This window comes from Kogia breviceps, chromosome X, assembly GCF_026419965.1.
Source record: "Kogia breviceps isolate mKogBre1 chromosome X, mKogBre1 haplotype 1, whole genome shotgun sequence".
Lineage (NCBI taxonomy): Eukaryota > Metazoa > Chordata > Mammalia > Artiodactyla > Physeteridae > Kogia > Kogia breviceps.
Genome location: NC_081330.1, coordinates 102,254,411 through 102,274,436, shown reverse-complemented (window position 1 = coordinate 102,274,436; position 20,026 = coordinate 102,254,411). Strand labels below are relative to the sequence as shown.

Below are 20,026 nucleotides of genomic sequence, written 5' to 3'. Positions count from 1 at the left end.
TATAAAAACCTATAGCAGTACAGGTGTGCATTGCCCATCAGAACTGCAAATTTTCTGAAGAGGGGAGATAAACTTGACAACGAAGAGAGAATCAGTGGTTTCAAAAAAAAAAAGGTATGGTGGGCTGAGCTTATTTACAAATAGGAAAAGGACTGGGGGGGATATGCTGATGGACTTTTTAAGCAAGAAAATCCAGTGTCTGAGGAATAATGAAGATCCTGACTTGATTTCTGCTTCTTTTCCTTACTCAGGTGCTGACCCCAGCACAGATCAAATCAATTTGCCAGGCAATCCTGGACTCCGGGAAGCAATATGCCATGAAAAAGAGGAAACCATTCCCACTGATGTATTCTTACTATGGAACCGAATACTTGGGTGAGTGAGGGTGTTGGCAAAGGCCTGGAGGAGGAAGGCAGTCTCTTAACAGCAGCATTGGCTAAAGGCTGGAAGATTTTGTTTTTGACATAGGTCATCACTATTGCTTTCACTGGGAACCCTTTGAAAGGCCATTTAAAAACAAATATTGATGGATACTATAAAACACAATTTCATATTTGTTTTCAGAGTCTACCTGTCAGAAATGGAGCTATTAGGGCGGGAGGGAGACGCAAGAGAGAGGGGATATGGGGATATAGGTACACATATAGCTGATTCACTTTGTTATACAGCAGAAACTAACATGACATTGTAAAGCAATTATACTCCAATAAAGATGTTAAAACAAAAAAGAAAAAAAGGGAAAAAAAAAGAAATGGAGCTGTTTTAACAATGACTTTCACTAAAGACTAAAATCCTTTATTCTTGATTGTGAATTCACTGGCCTAATTTTGCTGAAAATTAACAGCTTATATGCTCACTGCCAATAGTACCTCTGCACAGGGAAGCAGGATTCAGCCACTGACAGTTTCAAGTTTTTAATATTAGTGGATTAATAACAGACTACTGAATCACAATGACTACTTTTGAGATATGAGGCTTGTAAAGTGAAAGTTAGTTACTACCCCTGTGAATCCTTCAGTGGCTCCCCAGCACTCCCTGCAAGCATGACTTGCAAGCCTCTTTGTAGATCGCCTGCCTTCCTCTCCAAACTCAAGCTTTATCTCTCCCTTCCCTGGTTCTGTCCAGCATAGTCTCCAGCAGGCAAAGTCTTCTCATACCTTTGTAACCTTTGTGCCTGTTCCTTTTGCCTAGAATGCCTGGCTTTCCCCAACCCCTTCATCAATCTGTAATACTTACGCCCAGACTTCAAACTGGTTCTCCTCCCAATTAGGTGAATTAATGATGCTTTGCTTGTCTATATAGGAGCAGCTCATGGCCTGTCGTCCATCCTCCAGATGCTTCTTTCTTACCACGAGCACCTTAAGCCCTCAGATCAGGAGCTGGTGTGGCAGAGCGTGGACTTCCTTATGGAGCAGGAACAGAACTGCAACTGGCCACCTGAGCTCGGCGAAGCCATCGAGAGGGAGAACGAGCTGGTGCACTGGTGCCACGGCGCCCCAGGTCTCACTCATGTTATTATCTGATAGCATTGCCTTTCATTGGGCTTAGCCAAAGACGGGTGCCTTTTCTGAGAAGTGAGGGTGTTTCTCATCTTATGCCATTACCATAGGAGATGAAAAGGTCAAGAAGAAACTTTTCAAAGCCAAGAAAGTCTCCATCAGTAAAGGATGTCCAGAAATGATCCTGTGTTTAAAAAAATATATGATCTTTATCTACAATATTTGTATACAAATTAAACTAGTGCTATCCAACAAAATATAATACGAGCCACATATGAAATTAACTTTCTAGTAGCCCTGTTAAAAACATAGAAAGAAACAGGTGAAATGAAATTTAATAATAGATCTACCCCAATACACACCAGATATTATTTCAACATGCAACCAATTTAAAAATCGAGTGACTTCATATTTTTAAAATATCCAGTCTTTGAAATCCCGTGTCTCTGTTATACTTACATCCCATCCTGATACAGACTAGCCACGTTGCAAGCGCTCAGTAACTTCATGGGACAGTGCAGATCTGGAACCTGGCAGTTCAAAACGTGGTCCCTGGACTAGGGGCACGGGAGTTTGTTAGGTATCCAGAACTTCAGGCCCCACCCCAGCCCCACTGAATCCGAATCTGCACTTCAACAAGATCCCTAGGTGACTTGTACACACATTAAGGTTGAAGATGGACTGTTCTGTAATTCTTCTCCAAATGACAGTTTCCATTATCACCTAATGAAAAGTCTAGAGAAATGAGAAGCCATTTGCAGTGAACTCTCTGGAATCGAGCCTGGAAACTTATCAGACCCCATCTTTTCCCTTTTTTTTCAATCCCATTACACTGCTAATTAGGCCTTAGAGTAGGGGCAATTCAAAAAAGACGGTGCATTTTGGTCAATTGGCCAGAGGAGAGACTTAAAATACCAAATAACACCCACATTTTTAAAAATAAATTTATTTTATTTATTTATTTTTGGCTGTATTGAGTCTTCATTGCTGTGCATGGACTTTCTCTAGTTGCAGTGAGCGGGGACCACTCCTTACTGTAATGCACGGGCCTCTCACTGCGGTGGCCTCCCTCGTTGCAGAGCACGGGCTCCAGGCGCGCGGGCCTCAGTAGTTGTGGCTCGCGGTCTCTAGAGCGCAGGCTCAGCAGCTGTGGCACACGGGCTCAGTTGCTCCGCGGCATGTGGGATGCTCCCAGACCAGGGCTTGAACCCATGTCCCCTGCATTGGCAGGTGGATTCCCAACCACTGCGCCACCAGGGAAGCCCAACGCACACACATTTTTTTTTTTTTTTTTTTTTTGCGGTACATGGGCCTCTCACTGTTGTTGCCTCTCCCATTGTGGAGCACAGGCTCCGGATGCACAGGCTCAGCAGCCATGGCTCACGCTCCGCGGCATGTGGGATCTTCCCGGACCGGGGCACGAACCCGTGTCCCCTGCATCGGCAGGTGGACTCTCAACCACTGCGCCACCAGGGAAGCCCAACACACACATTTTTGATTAGGAGTGTTACTTAATTTTCAAGGCTATGCTTCAGTGCCATGAGTACAGCTTTCAAATATATTTGATTTCTCTTTCACTTGTTACCTGATTTTTATTACTTCCTTTCCCCTCCTTACCTAATTAATGTTCTTTAATCCAACTGGAATTTAGTACAGTTTGAGGGGACGCATAATAGAAATCTTAGACCATTGGCCATATTTTCTCTGCCTGCCATTGTTACTTAAGGAAGGACTTCAAAGGCTCCTGTGTGTGCTTGTACCAGCGCCAGGGCATTGTGCATTATGTCCAGGCTAGTTCCCGCCAGTGATCACTTGAGCCCACCTTTCTCTTGCTTTGAACTTTCTGAAGAAAAACAGCCATTGTTTACCGTTCTGGAAATGATATCTCTTCATGATACGCTCAACACTCCCATTTCCTATTCCCTTTAATGATTTTCAGTGAAGGCCTTTGGGTATCCTCCAAGCACCCCAGGATCCTTGAATTTTGGAGATGTCCCAAATTAAATACAGCCTATTTTGAAAGGATTCAATGTATAGTAAAAGCCCTGTGAAGAGTGGGAAGATAATTTACTAAAATGAGTGGCTGGGCCACTTAATTGATGTGGGGTTCTTGAAGGGCGGTTATTCCATTCTCTCTGTACATCACATCCCATCTGTCTTTTTGTAAATCATGGACCATAATAGTATAGCATAGTATTCATCACCTTGGGGACTTTATTTATCCTCATTTATCATTCATGTTCAGTATCTTGGTTAGATTAAACGGCAGGTTGCAGGGCAAAATCATTAAATCCTCATATTCACTGGACTGCCAAAAATAAACTAATTCACAAATGACTAAAGAACCAAATGGAGCCCATTATGTCTGCCAACCCTCACTTCCATCTCAAGGGTATTGGTCTTCCTTTTAAGAGATGTGCTAAAAATAGCATCAAGAGTGATTATAAAACTGATAAGTGCAGGTTAAAGACCATCAAGATGCCTCTGAAGTTGGCAACAGGAAGCTCTCCAAAAATTCTAAAACAAGAAATGACCTAGAAAAATAATTCTCACTTATGTGAGGAGAAGATTTTTTGCGAGTAGATTTATGAACAGTGCAGATGGTTTGGAGCAGCAGACTGATTCTGTGATTAAAACCCTGCCAGAAATAATCCACAGTGTGGAACTTCATCAATGATACCTTATCTTCATCAGTGATACTATGATTGTTTCCTATTGACTTTCCTTCAACCCACCTCTACAGGTGACAGCCCTAGTTATCATTTATGAGCTGTGAATATACTTCTGGACTCTTAATAACTCTGGGTTCTAATTGTAGTTCCAACACTAACCAGCTAAGTAACCTTGAGAAAACCACGTTGTTTCTTTTGTGCCTTTGTTCATCTGTGAAAGGAGTGCATTGAGGTGGAGCAGTGAAACTCAGTCTTTTTTTCACCACAGACCCCTTTAATCCTGTGGACCCCATACCGTTCCTGAGGGATATGGCCCAAAAGATTCGCAGACACCCACATTTATAAATACCCAGTGTGGCGTAGAGTTTTTCTCAATAAATACAATGAAGTATAGCTGGCAGATTCACCTGACCCTTTCCTAGCCTTAGAGATTCTGTAATACAGGACAAAAGTCATTTACAAAATCATTAAAACAAATGCTGTGGCTAAAAGAAACTCTAGATCGCATTATGTTACATCATTACTGTGGTCACACTGACAGCACATTTCCTTTACTTGGGTGAAACACAGGTGTAGCTATATTTTTTTAAAATCATTTCATGAGGGCTCCTGGGTAGGTGACTTTGAATAGAGAACAGTAAGTACTTGTACAGTGCAGGTGTCTTTGGTCACTAAGCTTTGTAGCGCACACCGTACAACGCGTGCTTCGGTGAAATTCCGGATCCCAGAATGGACCTGTGCGCTGATTCTCTAGGATGTTGAAACGAAATGTGCCAAGTCTGGCTATCACGAGGCTCTGCTGGATCACATGTTTCTAAGATTTAGCCTCTCAAACCATACTTCTTAAGAAATAATTCATTTTCCCATTTGTATTTGACAAAGACATATATCATTGCTGCCTCCGGGTTTCATGTCAATTCACAATAATCAGTGTTCCCAGGATGAAATGACACCGTTCCCAGCAAAAGCAAAGAAATCCAACGTCCTTTCGTTTTAGATTAAGCCACCTTATTGTGGATTTCATTAGGTTAGGTAAGGAGACAATAGGTGTAGAAGTTTTTCAAGGTCCTGTCCATGTACCATCCCATGATCCAGGCTGCAGGAAGAGGCCCTTTGTCTCTGGCCAGAACCATAGGATCAATACCCATTAAGCTGCCTGGGGCTAGTGGCCTGGTTTAGCAATTAGACCATCTCAACCCGTCTTCCTTCCACATCTTTCATCGCCACTTCAGCATCGGCCTGTGCTGGAGTGAGAAATGGGACATTATAGGGTCAGCAGACATTTGTGGAGGCCTTGCCATGTGTCAAACACCATGCCACAGATCGGGGAGCAAAAATGAACAAGACAGTACCTGCCCTTGGGTAGCGGGCACAATACTAGGGGCGGCAGCCATGAAAACAAGTAATTTCAACAGACTTACAGATATAGAAAACAAACTAGTGGGTACCAGTGGGTACCAGTGGGGAGAAGGAAGGGAGGAGGGGCAAGATGGGGGTAGGAGATTAAGAAATACAGACTACTATGTATAAAATAGATAAGCAACAAGGATATATTGTATAGCACAGGGAATTATAGTCATCTTATAATAACTTTTAATGGAGTTTAGTCTGTAAAAATACTGAATCACTATCCAGTACACCTGAAACGAATATAATATTACAAATCAACTATACTTCAATTTAAAAATTATTTATATTAAAAAACAGGTAATTTTAATATGATGCTGTGTGAGTGCTAAGGTTTGTATAAGGAGTGATTGGAGCTCAAAGGAGGGATTTCTGGTCCTCCTCCAGGTTCCGGGAAGGCTTCCTGGAGGAGGTGATGCCTGAGATAAGTTAGACTAAGAAGGGTGGGAAGTTTGTTCCAAGAAAAGTCAGTCAGAGGCATGGAACCACATGGTGAAGGAAGGGGAACTGTGGGGTGGTTTGGTTTCACTGAAGTAAACGCTTCATGGAGGGCATGGGGGAGAAGTGGTGGGAGGACAGAGTAGGAGCTGGGTGGCAAAGGGCTCTCTGTGTCTCACCTGGAGAGTAGCTTCACCTGGATTCTGGCGGGGTGGGGGGAGCTAAGAAGCACAGATGACACCACAGAGTTGCTCTGTCTTGAGGCAGCCAATCATTGGCCAAAACCTGCTGGGGGAAGTGCATAGCATAGCCACCCCCTTTGGCTGAGGCCATATCTCCCAAGAAGAGGGCAGCAGTGAGCTTTGTCAGCAGTCAACTCACAGCAGCTGGGGGATGGGGCACCTGCCAGGAAAGTAAAGGGATCCGTTAGAGCACCAAGGGCTTCTGTTTCACCTGGCCTGTTCCTCCTTCTCCTTTGGTACCCAGGTTAGATGGTGTCATTTCACCAGTGGGCCTTTCCTACTTCAAGTGTCAGGAGCCTTCCTCTGTGCTTCCTCAACGCCTCTCTGTCCCCTCACGTAGCCTAATGAATGCCCCAGTTATTTTGTAAAGACTAATGAAGGCAGAGGCTTTTATTTATTTATTTATTTATTTATTTAAACCATCTGCTTCTCTTTTTTAAAAAATAAATTTATTTAATTTTTGGCTGTGTTGGGTCTTCGTTGCAGTGCGTGGGCTTCTCGCTGCGGTGGCTTCTCTTACTGCGGAGCACGGGCTCTAGGCGCATGGGCTTCAGTAGTTGTGGCTCATGGGCTCTACAGTGCAGGCTTCAGCAGTTGTGGCTCGCAGGCTCTAGAGTGCAGGCTCAGTCGTTGTGGCGCACGGGCTTAGTTGCTCCGTGGCATGTGGGATCTTCCCGGACCAGGGCTCAAACCCGTGTCCCCTGCATTGGCAGGAGGATTCTTAACCACTGCGCCACCAGGGAAGCCCTGGCAGGGGCTTTTAAAAACCTTAGCACCTACTACTGTCCTGGTATATAATAGGTGCTCAATTAATATCTAAACAGCCACCCATCCTGTGAGCTGTCTCTTTCATTAGCCTCTTTGCCATCTTTCTGCTGACACGATCCACTCATAACTACCCTATTGCCCTTCTTTCAGTCTTGGTTGACCCCACAGTGGGGCATTTTGTCTATAATACTAATCATATCATTAAAAATATAAACCAACCAATGCACAACAAAACGCTCCCACTGGTTCCCTACTGCCCACGAATACAGTCCAAGCTGCCCAACTGGACTTGTAAAATCATCCAAAATGTGAGCCCAATCTACCCTTCCAGCCCATGGTCCTTTTACTTAGAACACTGCCTCACTGGTCTTCATGTGACTTCTTTATTGTGGCTTAGAAACTTTGCCCTTGCTGATTTGATGCCTGGAATGCTCTCTCTCCATCTCCTCAGGCCTGAAGTTTCCTAGGCATCCTACACAGTCCTGAAGAAAGCCTTACTTCCATCAAAGCTTCCCCTGACTGTCTCCCTCATGGAACTTCCATTTTTCTGATCCCTGTAGTATTATTTTCAGGGCCATTCATTTTATGTCCCCACAGCATCATGAACTACATGCCTTATTATGTATCAGTCAAAAGTACATATTTTTCTCTCCCTTTCTAGACAGTGCCTTCCTGAAGGGCAGGAATTGTGTTTAGCATTTATTTTATATCACCCGGGGCCAGAACTGGTGACATAATTTGGGGGACCTAGTACAAAATAAACATACAGACCCCTTTTTAAAAAATGATTAAGAATTTCAAGATGGCAACAAAAGAGTGTTCAATCCAGGGTGGAGCCCTTCTGGAGGCCCTTTGCGAGGCTGTACAGGTCACATGCCCATGAAGCTGGCCCTGCCTAGGGCTGTGCATACAGCAGATCATCAATGAGCACTTTCAAATGAATGGATACAGTGAATGAATGAATGTGTAATTAACTAAGTTCAATTCTTTTAAAAATCATTCTTTGTGGGAATGACACTTTCTTCCTAAAACTGAAGGACAGTGCTATAGGTGACCATTGTCAGTGGTTGACTAGAAAGCACTGGCTGAGGAGAGCCCGTTGTTATGTGTTTGTCATAGGGAGTGTTAAAGGATACATTTTTAAAAGAGAATAAAATCATGGGCTTCCCTGGTGGCACAGTGGTTGAGAGTCCGCCTGCGGATGCAGGGGACGTGGGTTCGTGCCCCGGTCCGGGAAGATCCCACATGCCGTGGAGCAGCTGGGCCCGTGAGCCATGGCCGCTGGGCCTGCGCATCCGGAGCCTGGGCTCCGCAAAGGGAGAGGCCACAACAGTGAGAGGCCCACGTACTGCAAAAAAAAAAAAAAAGAGAGAATAAAATCATGACTCTCGTACAAACATAAACATATGTCAACAATTTTAACTCATAAATTAATGAGGGAACCACAAAGGTATTACAGCTGGTTCAAAGGAAAATCCAAAGAGTGGACATATTTCTAGGCTATTAGGAATGCTGACATGAATTTACTTAATAGATGCAGAAACTAGCTGCTTCCACGAAGACTGAGGGAACTCAATGCAGCATCTACTGGACAGAATGTGAGTTTCTAGAGACAGGTATTATTTACATTACTGTCAGATTTCTACAAGGTAATTTCTGTCTTCACACAGTTGTAAAATAGGCTAGTCGAAGACAAAGGCAAAGATAACCTTGATGGATGAGCTAGTCAAAATATCTACTAAATTCCAGTCTTTCCCAGTTTGTATACGAGAAGGGTAGGTGAGGCAGGAGAGAGAGTGATCTTGTGTTATTAAACTCCTCTCTGAATATGGGCACCTGGAACTTGGGGGAAATTGTTTCTATTAATAGCTGTCACTTCTCTTGTTTCCATTCCTGCCTGTGTAATTGAGATTGCCTTGGCTGAGGAGTTTTGAAGGAACGTGTCTTTCCTTGGAACAATCAAGTGGGGAGGGCCTCACTTCACAGCTGAAGCCAGAGTCTTGGCCAGGTCACTTGGGATCATTGTTGTTTTTGGAAGGACTCCCAATTTGGCTCTTAAGAAAAGGTGTGTAGTTATAAGTACTTTAACATTACAAATTCTGAACATCCGTGGGGGAATGGGCAAACTGTGTAAACATTTAGCCATTCCAAATAGCCAGATATGCATAATGCTTACCAGGGTATGTGTCATCGAGTAGTAACCCATTTGTAAATTATGGAGTTTATCAATCTAGCTACTTGTTGCTCTTTCTCTCAGGGCCAGTATCACCATACAATTCAAACAACTTAAACTAAATCTCACAGGTAAAATAAGACTCCCTTGGAGAAGATCCTATAGCCTCGCTACTCAAAATGTGGTCCCCGGAAGGGCCGTCATAAGAAATGCAGTATCTCTGGGCCCACCTCAGACCTACTAGATTAGAGTGGATATTTTACCAATACATTGGTGATTTGTGAGCCTCTTAGAGTTTGAGAAGTTTCTCTCTATAATGTTAAGCCCTGAAAATCACCTCTAATGTCTTTGATGTTTTCACAGGAATTGCCTATCTGTTTGCAAAAGCTTATCTGGTTTCCAAGAAACCACAGTACCTGGACACATGTATCCGGTGTGGGGAACTCACGTGGCAGAAGGGCCTGCTAAAGAAGGGGCCAGGGATTTGCCACGGGGTAGCTGGCAGTGCCTATGTCTTCCTGCTGCTATACCGGCTCACGGGAAACTCTAAATACATCTACCGAGCCCAAAGGTCAGCCTTTCTTTGCATGTTTTTTTTTTCTCCAAATGTTAATACAATTAATGTTCTAAATAGGTAATAGAGTCACACAGTTTTAAAGTGTAAAAAGAAATACTTCACTGTGCACTATAGCAATTTAGTTCTCTTCCCAGGGGACAGTCAGTTACCAGTCTTTTAGTTATCTTCTCAGGGATATACATATCTGTATATATACACAAGCAGATAGGCATATATGTAATATTTTGTCCCTCTTTTTTGTTACAAATGGTAGCACTTCCCTATCTTAACGATCACCCTAAATCAGTAAATAAAGGACTTTTCATTTTTATTGCTGCATAGAATTACATCTTCTGAATTAGCCATAGTTTATTTAACCAGTCCCATCTGGAGAGCAATTTGGATTCTTTCCAATATTTTGCATTACCTGTAATGCTATGATGAAAAACCTTGTACATATATCATTTTGTTCACGTATGGGTATATCTGTAAGTAAATCCCTAGAAGTGGAATTACTGGGCCAAAGGATATGTATATTTGTGATTTTTTTTTATTGTGGTGAGAACACTTAATATGAGATCTATTCTCTTAGCATATTTTAAAATGTACAGTAATATCTTGTTAGCTATAGGCACAATGTTGGACAGCAGATCTCTAGAACTTATTCACCTTCAGTAACAAACTTTATACCCACTGAGCAAAAACTCCCCATTTCCCCTCCCCCACCCCAGCCTTTGGCAGCCCTCATTGTATTTTCTGCTTCTATGAGCTTGACTGACTGTTGTACATTCCTCATGTAAGTGTTATCATGAGTATTTGTCTTTTTGTGACTGGCTTATTTCACTTAGCATAATGGCCTCATTTATCATTTAGAACAGTGCCTGGCACATAGTAACTGCAATGTAAGTGTTCACTGTTATTATCACTAACAATTTGAGTTATATCATTCTAGACATTTCTCTATGCATGAATGTATGTTCCTATATATACATACATATATGTATGTATTAGTACATATTAATAAGATCCTACAATTATGTATAACAGTACTATACATACTGTTTACAGTTTATGATTTTAAATAAACAATTTTTAAGGGACATCCTTTATTTCAGCTTGTATAGATCTATCTCATTGTTTTAATGACTATATAGTTATTTATTATAGTTGTACCATGATTATTTTTTTTTTTTTTTTTTTTTTTGTACCATGATTATTTTAACCAATCTTTAAGTAATGGACACTTGGTATATGTGCAATCTTTACTAATACAAACAAAATTGTCCCAAATATCCAATACATACCTTTCTGTGCACTATGAGAACAATTTTTAAATTGAAGTCGTTAAATCCAGAGGTATTTTAAACTGTCTTTGTCTTTTGCCCATTTTTTCCCTATTGTGATGCTTATTTTGAGGACTGTAACTCTTTGTCAATATATGCTGTAAATATTTTTCTACTTTGCCATTTTTCTTTCAACTTAGTTCATGGTCTTTTGCCAGACAAAAATTTTAAGTTTTTTTCTTGATAAAGTTGTCAAACTTTCAAGATTTCTGGACTTTGTGTTACAGTTAAAAAGACCTTTCCCACTCTAAGATTGTAAAAATATTAATTTACATTGACTTTTAATACTTCTATGATTTTATTTTCATTTTAAAAATAAATTTGTACCCCTTCACCCATTTCTCCCACCAATTTAGAAGTTACTTTAACTTTTAAATCATTGATTAGTTTAGAGCTTACTTTTTAAAATAGTGTCAGATGGATATCTATCTTTGTGGTTGTTTTTTTTTTTTTAGCCGCTCTGCGGCATGTGGGATCTTCCCAGAGTGGGGCACGAACCCGTGTCCCCTGCATTGGCAGGAAGACTCTCAACCACTGCGCCACCAGGGAAGCCCTATCTTTGTGTTTTTTGATGAAAAAACAAAACTTTCCCATAACATCTGTTGGCCAATTACCCCAATCATTTGAAATTCCAGTTTTATCATAAACTGAATTTATATAAATGTGTGGGTTTGTTTCTGGACTTTCCATGTTTCATTATTCATTTATTTCTAGTTCTTCTTAGCTGTTCTCTCTCATTTATTCTTCCAATTGTATTTTAGAGTCAATTTTTCAAAAATTAAAAACTCCTACGGACATTTGATTGGAATTTCAATGAATTTATATGTTACTTAGTGAGAATTCACATTTTTAGAATTTAAGTTTTTCCATCCAAGAGTATGGTATGTTTTCCCTTTATTTAAGTTTGTAAAAATGTCATTTGGTAAAGTTTTGATCTTATGAAGGACTTATATGTTTCTTGTTAATTTTGTTACTATGTATTTTATGTTTCCAGGATTGTGAGTGGAATCTTTTCCTCCCTTATGTTTTCAGGTCATTTATTACTGGCATTTATAAAGACTTTAAAAAACATACATATTATTATTGCAGTTTAGCAATCTAAGATGCCCTTCTCTCATATAAATCTGCATTTTATCTTACAAACATCTTAGTTTTGATAAATATCAAAATGATATATCTGGTTACCTTACTGAACTCCATTAATCTTTCTATTAGATTCCATTGGGTTTTCTAAGTAGGCACACATATTATCTGCAAATAATTATAATTTTGTTACTTCCATTCTCAACTATATACTCTTTTTTTTTTTCATTTCCTATCACATGGGTAAGAATCTCCACAACAATGTTCAATTAAAAATAAGGATAATAAACATCCTTGCCTTTATGCTGATTTCATTAAGAGTGAGTCTGTGTTTCACCATGATCTTTTAAATTTGCTTCTTATAATATGTATCATGTCAGATTATGACACTCCTCTGTTCAGGATAATCTGATGGCTTCCCACATGAATCAGAGTAAAAGCGAAAGTCTGTTCTCTGAACAAAAAGCCCTCCAGGATCTTGCCTCCCATTACGTCTCTGATATCATGCCCTACTTGTCTTGCTTCTGGTTCTTTGCACCACAGTGGCTTCCTTGTGACTCTGTTAAGATGCCAGGTACAGTCTACCTCAAGGCCTTTGAAGTTTTGGTCTCCTTCACCTGTGATGTTCATTTTCTACATATATGTCCCAGTTCTCTTACTTCATTCAGACCATCACTCAAAAGTCACTTTGTCAGAGAGGTCTTCCCAAGGCAATTTATCTAACATTCGATCTTTTAAAAAAAACCATAAAATACCCTTTATGATATTTGCATGTATGCACAGAAGGAAAAATACTAACATATGTGAGTCCCCCATTTGTAGCTCCATTGTTTTGGAAGTCTGTTAATATATTTTGATTGATGGCTCCCTAATCTGTTTAGGTTGCAACCTGACCCTTTATTTCCCAAATATAGGGAGAAAAAGTCATTTGGGATCTTACTTAGGCTAATGTGATATCACCTTTGGAATAAATTTCATCGGGGTCGTCATTCTCTAGAAAACCTATTAAAAAGAATCAGAACAACCCCTCTATTTTTCTTGGAGACTGGTCCTAATTTACAGAGTCTTAATTATAAGTCTGGGGTTACAGGGCCCTTCAGACAACTTAAATTTCTCACTTACAGGTAAAGACTGAAAATGTGCGGGTAATATCTGAATATTGTTTGGGCATTGCATTTAATTGTTTAGTGTACTGAAATTTCCACTTCATCATAACTCAAAGTTAAATATGGTGTGGTCCAAACTGCGGAGCCTTCCTTTGGCCGCTCCTAAAACAGTAAAGTCAAACAATATGTACCTTCCTGGAATAAACATTGCTTGGTCATTGCCTACTACTCTTTTAACACAGAGTTGGAATTTATGGTTCCAGAAAAATATTTGACCACCTTTTCAGTTTCTTCTATGATTATTTAATTATTCAGGTTTTCTACCTCTTTTTGAATTATTTTTGGTAGTGAATAAACTACTATAAAAAGCATCTAGGGCTTCCCTGGTGGCGCAGTGGTTGAGAATCCGCCTGCCGATGCAGGGGACACGGGTTCGTGCCCTGGTCCGGGAAGATCCCACATGCCGCGGAGCGGCTGGGCCCGTGAGCCATGGCCGCTGAGCCTGTGCGTCCGGAGCCTGTGCTCCGCAACGGGAGAGGCCACAACAGTGAGAGGCCCGCATACCGCAAAAAAAAAAAAAAAAAAAGCATCTAGTTCATATGTACTTTCGAATGTTTGACATAAAGTTCTAACAGTATAGTTCCATGAGATTTAAAATTTCCCATGTCTGTGATTACATGCCATTTCACATTCCTAATGGTTTTCCTTTTTGGCCAGACACACCAGCATTTTGTCTATGTTGCTTATCCTTTCAAGGAACTGTCTTTTGGTTTTTATTAATTATTTTTGTTTTTCTCTTTTGCTTCCTAATTCATTGGTTTCTGCCTTTATTTTTGATTTTCCAGTGTTCCTTCCCTTTATTTTGTTATTTTCTACAGTTTTTTAAAAGTGTTTAATTAGAATACCTTCCATCTTTATAACATCAACAACAACAACTCAGATCAATGAATTTTCCTCTGAGTTCAGTTTTAGTCATAGTCAATAGGTTTTGATATGTAATGTTATCAGTGTCTGTAATTCTTTTTAGTTCCGTAATTACCATTCTGACTTCTATTTTGACAGAGTGTTTTAGAAAAATGAATTTTTTAGTTTGAATTTTGCACCATTGGGTAGATTTTAGAAACAGTCATTTTCCTTACTCGAGCATGGACTTGAGGATATGGGGAGGGGGAGGGGTGGGCTGTGACGAAGTGGGGGAGTGGCAGGGACATATATACACTATCAAATGTAAATTAGATAGCTGGTGGGAAGCTGCTGCATAGCACAGGGAGATCACCTCTGTGCTTTGTGACCGCCTGGGGGGGTGGGATAGGGAGGGTGGGAGAGAGGGTGATGCAAGAGGGAGGAGATGTGGGAGCATGTGTGTATGTATAACTGATTTAGTTTGTTGTAGAGGGAAAACTAACACACTATTGTAAAACAATTATACTCCAATAAAGATGTTAAAAAAAAAAAAAAAAAAAAAAAGAAACAGTCATTTTCACTTTAGTATGATAACGTGTTGTATAGGTCAGAATACAATGAAACTGCTACTCTCACACATTGCTGGTACTCTTGTAAATTGCTATATATCATTTAGAAGTTATTTTGAAAAGCACAAAAATGTTTATCATATTACTTTTAAATTAAAAAATGTAGGATACTAAATATTATACAGACTATGATTTCAATCATGTAATAAATAAATCTAACCCTAGGGGGGAAAAAGGTCAGAGGAGGGAGCAAAATTAACTGTGGATTTCTCTTAAAATGTGGTGGGATGGTTGTCTCTATTTTACAAATATTCTGTTATACTATGTTTTTGTGAAAAAATTCTGTTTACCATGTATCGAATGCTTGCTCTTTGCTCAGAGCCTTAATATATGGTATCTTTGATCTTTACAGATAATCTTAAGCAATTCTGCAACTTCACCGTGTTAAAGTCAGATTAAGAAATTTGCCAAAGGTCATGTAACTTGAAATTATCAGAGTTGCGTATTGCAACCCCAAAGCTCTTCCTCTTCCTGCTACACCAGGGCTTCACAATCTAGGATTCGTGAATTTACTTAAGAAAAGTATTACATTTCAAGCTGAAATGTAGCATTTCCTTCAATTCTGAATTCGCAGTAGCTGTAACTCTGTCACCAACAGATGTCATAGATATTCTCATGTTATTAGTCTTGTTGCAGATATTGTGAAATATATTTTACTCCCATCACTCTTAGAAATGTCAGCAGTTATTAGACCCACTACTAGATCTTGTTATTTAATGTGTTAATAAAGAATCCATATATCACTGTATCACAAATTTGGTTGAAAAATTTTTGCTAACCATGCTTTAATATAATTAATTTCCTTGGGAATCCTGTGTATTTTTCTTTACATATTTGAAGACATTTTTTTTCTGAGAAGGAGTCCAGGCTGCCAAATGATCCATAGCACTAAAACAGTTAAGACTCCTTGAAGCTATACCACGAAGTTTCAGTGTGTAATTACAAATTTTGAATTAACTCTTAAGATGCATCACTATTCTACTGTTTAAAATTTTGACTTCCATTAAAAATTGTTGCATATTCAGGAAAACAGTTGAAAGAAAAATTGTCCCAGACAGAATTGCAGTATGTTTCCTGCTAATTTATTTTAAGCTACCATCAATTCTAAGAGCCCTAAGAAGATCAAACAAGTAATTACTCTTTAGAGGACCCCCTATGTAGTAGCAATAATCTAAATTTACAGCAGAATCAGCTGTCAGGCCTTTTCAACCTGTGAGCTCTAGCCTCTGAATTGGTGATTATTTTGGTTGTTGATGGGAATGGGTATAGCAAGTCTGTAAAGAGGTGACAGCATTTTAAAACCTGTAAGCTACTAAAAATGTTACTCATTATAAATGATTTGAATAGGCTTTGTAGCAAATACAGGTAAAAGAAAAAAGATCTCTCATAGAGAATTTAGAGGTCAGTGATTTATTTTTAAGGCAGGTGTCCTAAAAATAATCTATCTTGTAGCTGAGTTTGCTGTTTGATGTCATGATTATAAAATGTTGCTTGCCTTTTCCCATTCATCTGATTCTTTTGTTTGCCCAAAGCACAGATTGTATAAAATCTTGCCCATTTGTTTTCAGTCTCTGCGCTCTGTCACATATAAATGAAACCTAGCTCAGAAATAATATGCCTGCAGAAACACAGCATATTTACCTTTTTTAAAGGCAGAGGCCTATATCAGCTTGCTTCTATTCAAGATAAAATTATGGCTATTTATCTGTCTTTTTTACTTTTAATTATCGGATGACAGAAGGAATGAAATCCTCAGAAACTGCTTTGCTTTGCAAATGCTGAAAATAGTTGTATTTGCTTGCCAACATGATCTGTTGCGAAACATACACAACGGCATAAAGGCTTCTCCATTTTTTAACAGGGAAGAAGGCTTCCTTAAGATATTATACATGTCTGGAAAGAGAATGATGCTAAAACTTGAACTTAGCAGAGAGGAGGAAGAAGCAACCCAGGGCCAATAATATGGAAACTCTCGTGTGAAAACTGTTCATATTTTCTCCTTCTCTTAGGTTTGCTGAATTTTTATTTACCGAGGAATTCAAGGCTGGTTCCCGGGTCCTTGAAAGTATATACAGCTTGTATGAAGGCTTCTCCGGGACGGTGTGCTTTCTGATCGATCTGCTGCAGCCCAACCAGGCTGAGTTCCCTCTCTTCAGCATCTTTGTTTAGAAGGCTCCGTGTCCCACCGTGGCCCTGCAGAAGGTTCCTGAGATTTCCTGAGCCTACTACCTGAGGCAGTTCCCACATAAGCCACATTCAATGGTATCACAGCCATGAGCCTTAACATTGCTGTCGGAAGGAAGGGAGGGAGCAAGCAGGTGAAGGCAACATGATACCTGATTGAAGGGAGAACAATGTGAGAACCTGCAAACATAAAGCCACCACAACTCTTCTAAAACCCCTAGAGATGGAATAGTTCAGGGAATAGATGTGAGACCAGAGATCAGAGGAAAAAGGGAAAGAGAAATCATCTGTCTTTCACTTGCGGGATAGAAAACAAAATTGAAATGTGGACTATGGCAATGACATGCCAAAAATACCTTTGCAATTGGAGAGAGAATTTGACCATTTGTGGGTGCCCTCCACCCCTAAATTCAGAAATAAAGACGATCAGAAAACTAAAGTAATTGCCCAGCTAAAACTGCTAGGAGGGACGTGTCAGGTTGCCGAAGGACAAAAAGGGAAACCCTTGGTTGTCCTTTGCCTTTACTTATTGAAATTCATGATTTTTAATGAATGGAGAAATTTGCATATGAATCTATTTTTTATCATTACCCTGGGCACTTTAAAGAGGTCATATCATAACTTAGTTTAAACCCCCAAATTCCTCTAAGACCCTTAGGTCTTAGAGCGTCTCTCTTCCTGGGTTCCTTTTTCTTTCCAAAAGTTCAATTAGAAGAGCAAAATTCACAGGCTAGCAAATACTGTAGCAAGTGTTATACTGTCAAGTGTTTTTCTCAATTTGAAGCATAAGCTGTGTACTGTCTATTGTACTTTTTAAAATGCTTATGTAATCCCTATGAAGCTATTAGATGAACTGTAAAATATACTCGTGGAAAAAAATCACTCATCTCAAAGATCAGGGTAACCACTACGAAGGTGGGTCATTTCCATCTTGGATGGAATACTGTGTCCCCTGGGACAGGCACACAGTGGCCTAGAAAGGGCCCAGTGATTATGAAAAGAACACTGCTCAATTTTATAGTGTAAGATGAAGAGATGCGTGAACTCACTGGCTGATCACCTTACCCTCCCAGACAGAGGCTCCACTAGAATTTGTCTACAATACCCAGTGACCCAAGTTATCATGTTAAATTCAGCCCTGCCATAAACACATAGAAGCTGTAAAGCTACTTCAAGTAAATAGTGGTTTCCAGAACATTGTGGGAGCATCTGTCACTTCAATACTCAGAACATGAGTTTATCCATTTTCTAGAATTTGGTCAGTATCAATTACATATATCACAGTGAGGAGGAAATTGCATACTGTATAAGATTTAACAATTATTTAAATAGTCATTAAATATTTGGATATACGTGATAGATGTAGAATATGTATCATTAAGTGCTTAGGTTTACATCAGGATGTATATATATCTAGATATGTATCTAGATAGATAGATAGATACCTAAGCGCTTATTCAGTTCAGTAGTTCCTAACTTCTTGATTCATGGACGAACTTTGGGAGGAGTTGGGGAATATTTTGTTGCCTAAAAATATGTGTGTGTGTGTGTGTGTGTGTGTGTGTGTGTGTGTGCGCGCGCGCACGCGTGCGCGCTCTTTTTTCTGGGAAGAGGATCTCTAGCATTCGCAAGATTCTCAAAGAATCTGGGGCTGAAGAAAGGTAAGAACTGTCTGGATATTTTCTGACTCTCTTTATGTTTGCACTCATCAGAACAAACTAGGACAAAGTGGTTTTGAAAAGCATGTACGTTTGTAGCTCATTGTTTCATTTTCACATCCTCAGATGTAAGTATATAAAATTGGCCTCAATTGTTCATCTTTGAACATACTCAGATTGGGGCAATACCACATAAATAGCAGCTTTCAGGTGACTCCCAAAGTTGGGTTCTACAAGTTCTTTCATGAATGGTCAAGGACCTCTCAGAAAGCCTTAAGACAAAATGCCTTCTACAAAGTAGTCTTTTGAAATGATCGTGGTAGCTGCTTTCCACCATCTGGATTTAAATTCATTTCATCTGACCCCTAGAGGCTGACGGTGATAAGCATTCAATATACAGGGCTTTATAGAATGCATGCTTTTCTTTCATCGTCCAGCAACCCTTCAAGGTGATTTACGTAATTGATCCAAAGTCTCACAGTTAGGAAGGGGCAGAATGAGGGTTCAGACCCAGGGTTTCACTTCCCACGTGTATGTATTCGGTATTCTAGACTAGAACCTGGGGATACAGCAGTGAACAAAATACCCTAGGAAGTTAGCTTCTGTTTCTGTTTGCTTATCCTTCCACCATTCATACTTAAGACCTAAGCTCTAAGAAGTGATAATCTAGCTCAACATACCAGTTTCATCTCTAGGAACTTCAGAAAAACTGGACTCATTTCTGCTCACCTGCCCTTCTAAGGTCCAGTACGGTAACTATGATGTTGTTGTGCTAATCGTTGTGAAAAGGCAACCATTTTGCCAAATCCAAGAAAAGGCCATGTTTGTGTCTTTATGAATCGGCCCCTCAGTAAATTAGAAACAAGGGTAAGCTTGTTTAGCACTTAAACATGTTGAATGTTTTTATTTTCCTGAGCGAGTAGAATTACAAGTTTGGGTAGGTGGTCTTCTATCTTGTTTTCCCAAGAGGTGGAAAAAGACCCTTTAGTGTGGCTGTAGAAAAGTGTGGCATGTCACTTCTTGTTTAATTAACCAACCTGTTCCCTTCAATATCATATTCTTTTTTGAATAGCGCTGAAGTGTGTTGCCTCTTGAAGGCTATGAGGGTATTTTCACCACCACTAATATAACTTTAATGTTATTTACTATATGTGATATGAACAATTATAAACCTGAAGGTAACAGTGGAAATTTGAGGATAGATTGAAAGAATCTCTCAACGATGGGGGAGACTGCCTTATACTTGGAGAACAGGAAGTTTTGGAAAATATTACAACTCCGTGTATTTTGCTTCATTAACACAATTATGTACCTTCTCTTTCATGTACCCCCCCCAATGTATCTTTATTTTGCCTAATCCCATTT

The 20,026-nt window shown here is 39.8% G+C and overlaps 1 protein-coding gene across 1 annotated transcript in view; it reads left to right on the top strand.

Moving 5' to 3' along the window:
- Positions 1-18,358, top strand: part of LANCL3 (LanC like family member 3) — a 94,301-nt gene extending 75,943 nt beyond the window's left edge. The window contains exons 2-5 of the mRNA XM_059050029.2: positions 252-375; positions 1,303-1,500; positions 9,563-9,770; positions 16,829-18,358. Coding sequence (XP_058906012.1) covers positions 252-375; positions 1,303-1,500; positions 9,563-9,770; positions 16,829-16,988 — 690 coding nt within the window. The 3' untranslated portion in view covers positions 16,989-18,358. The remainder of the gene's footprint in view (positions 1-251; positions 376-1,302; positions 1,501-9,562; positions 9,771-16,828) is intronic.
- Positions 18,359-20,026: the final 1,668 nt, after the last annotated feature.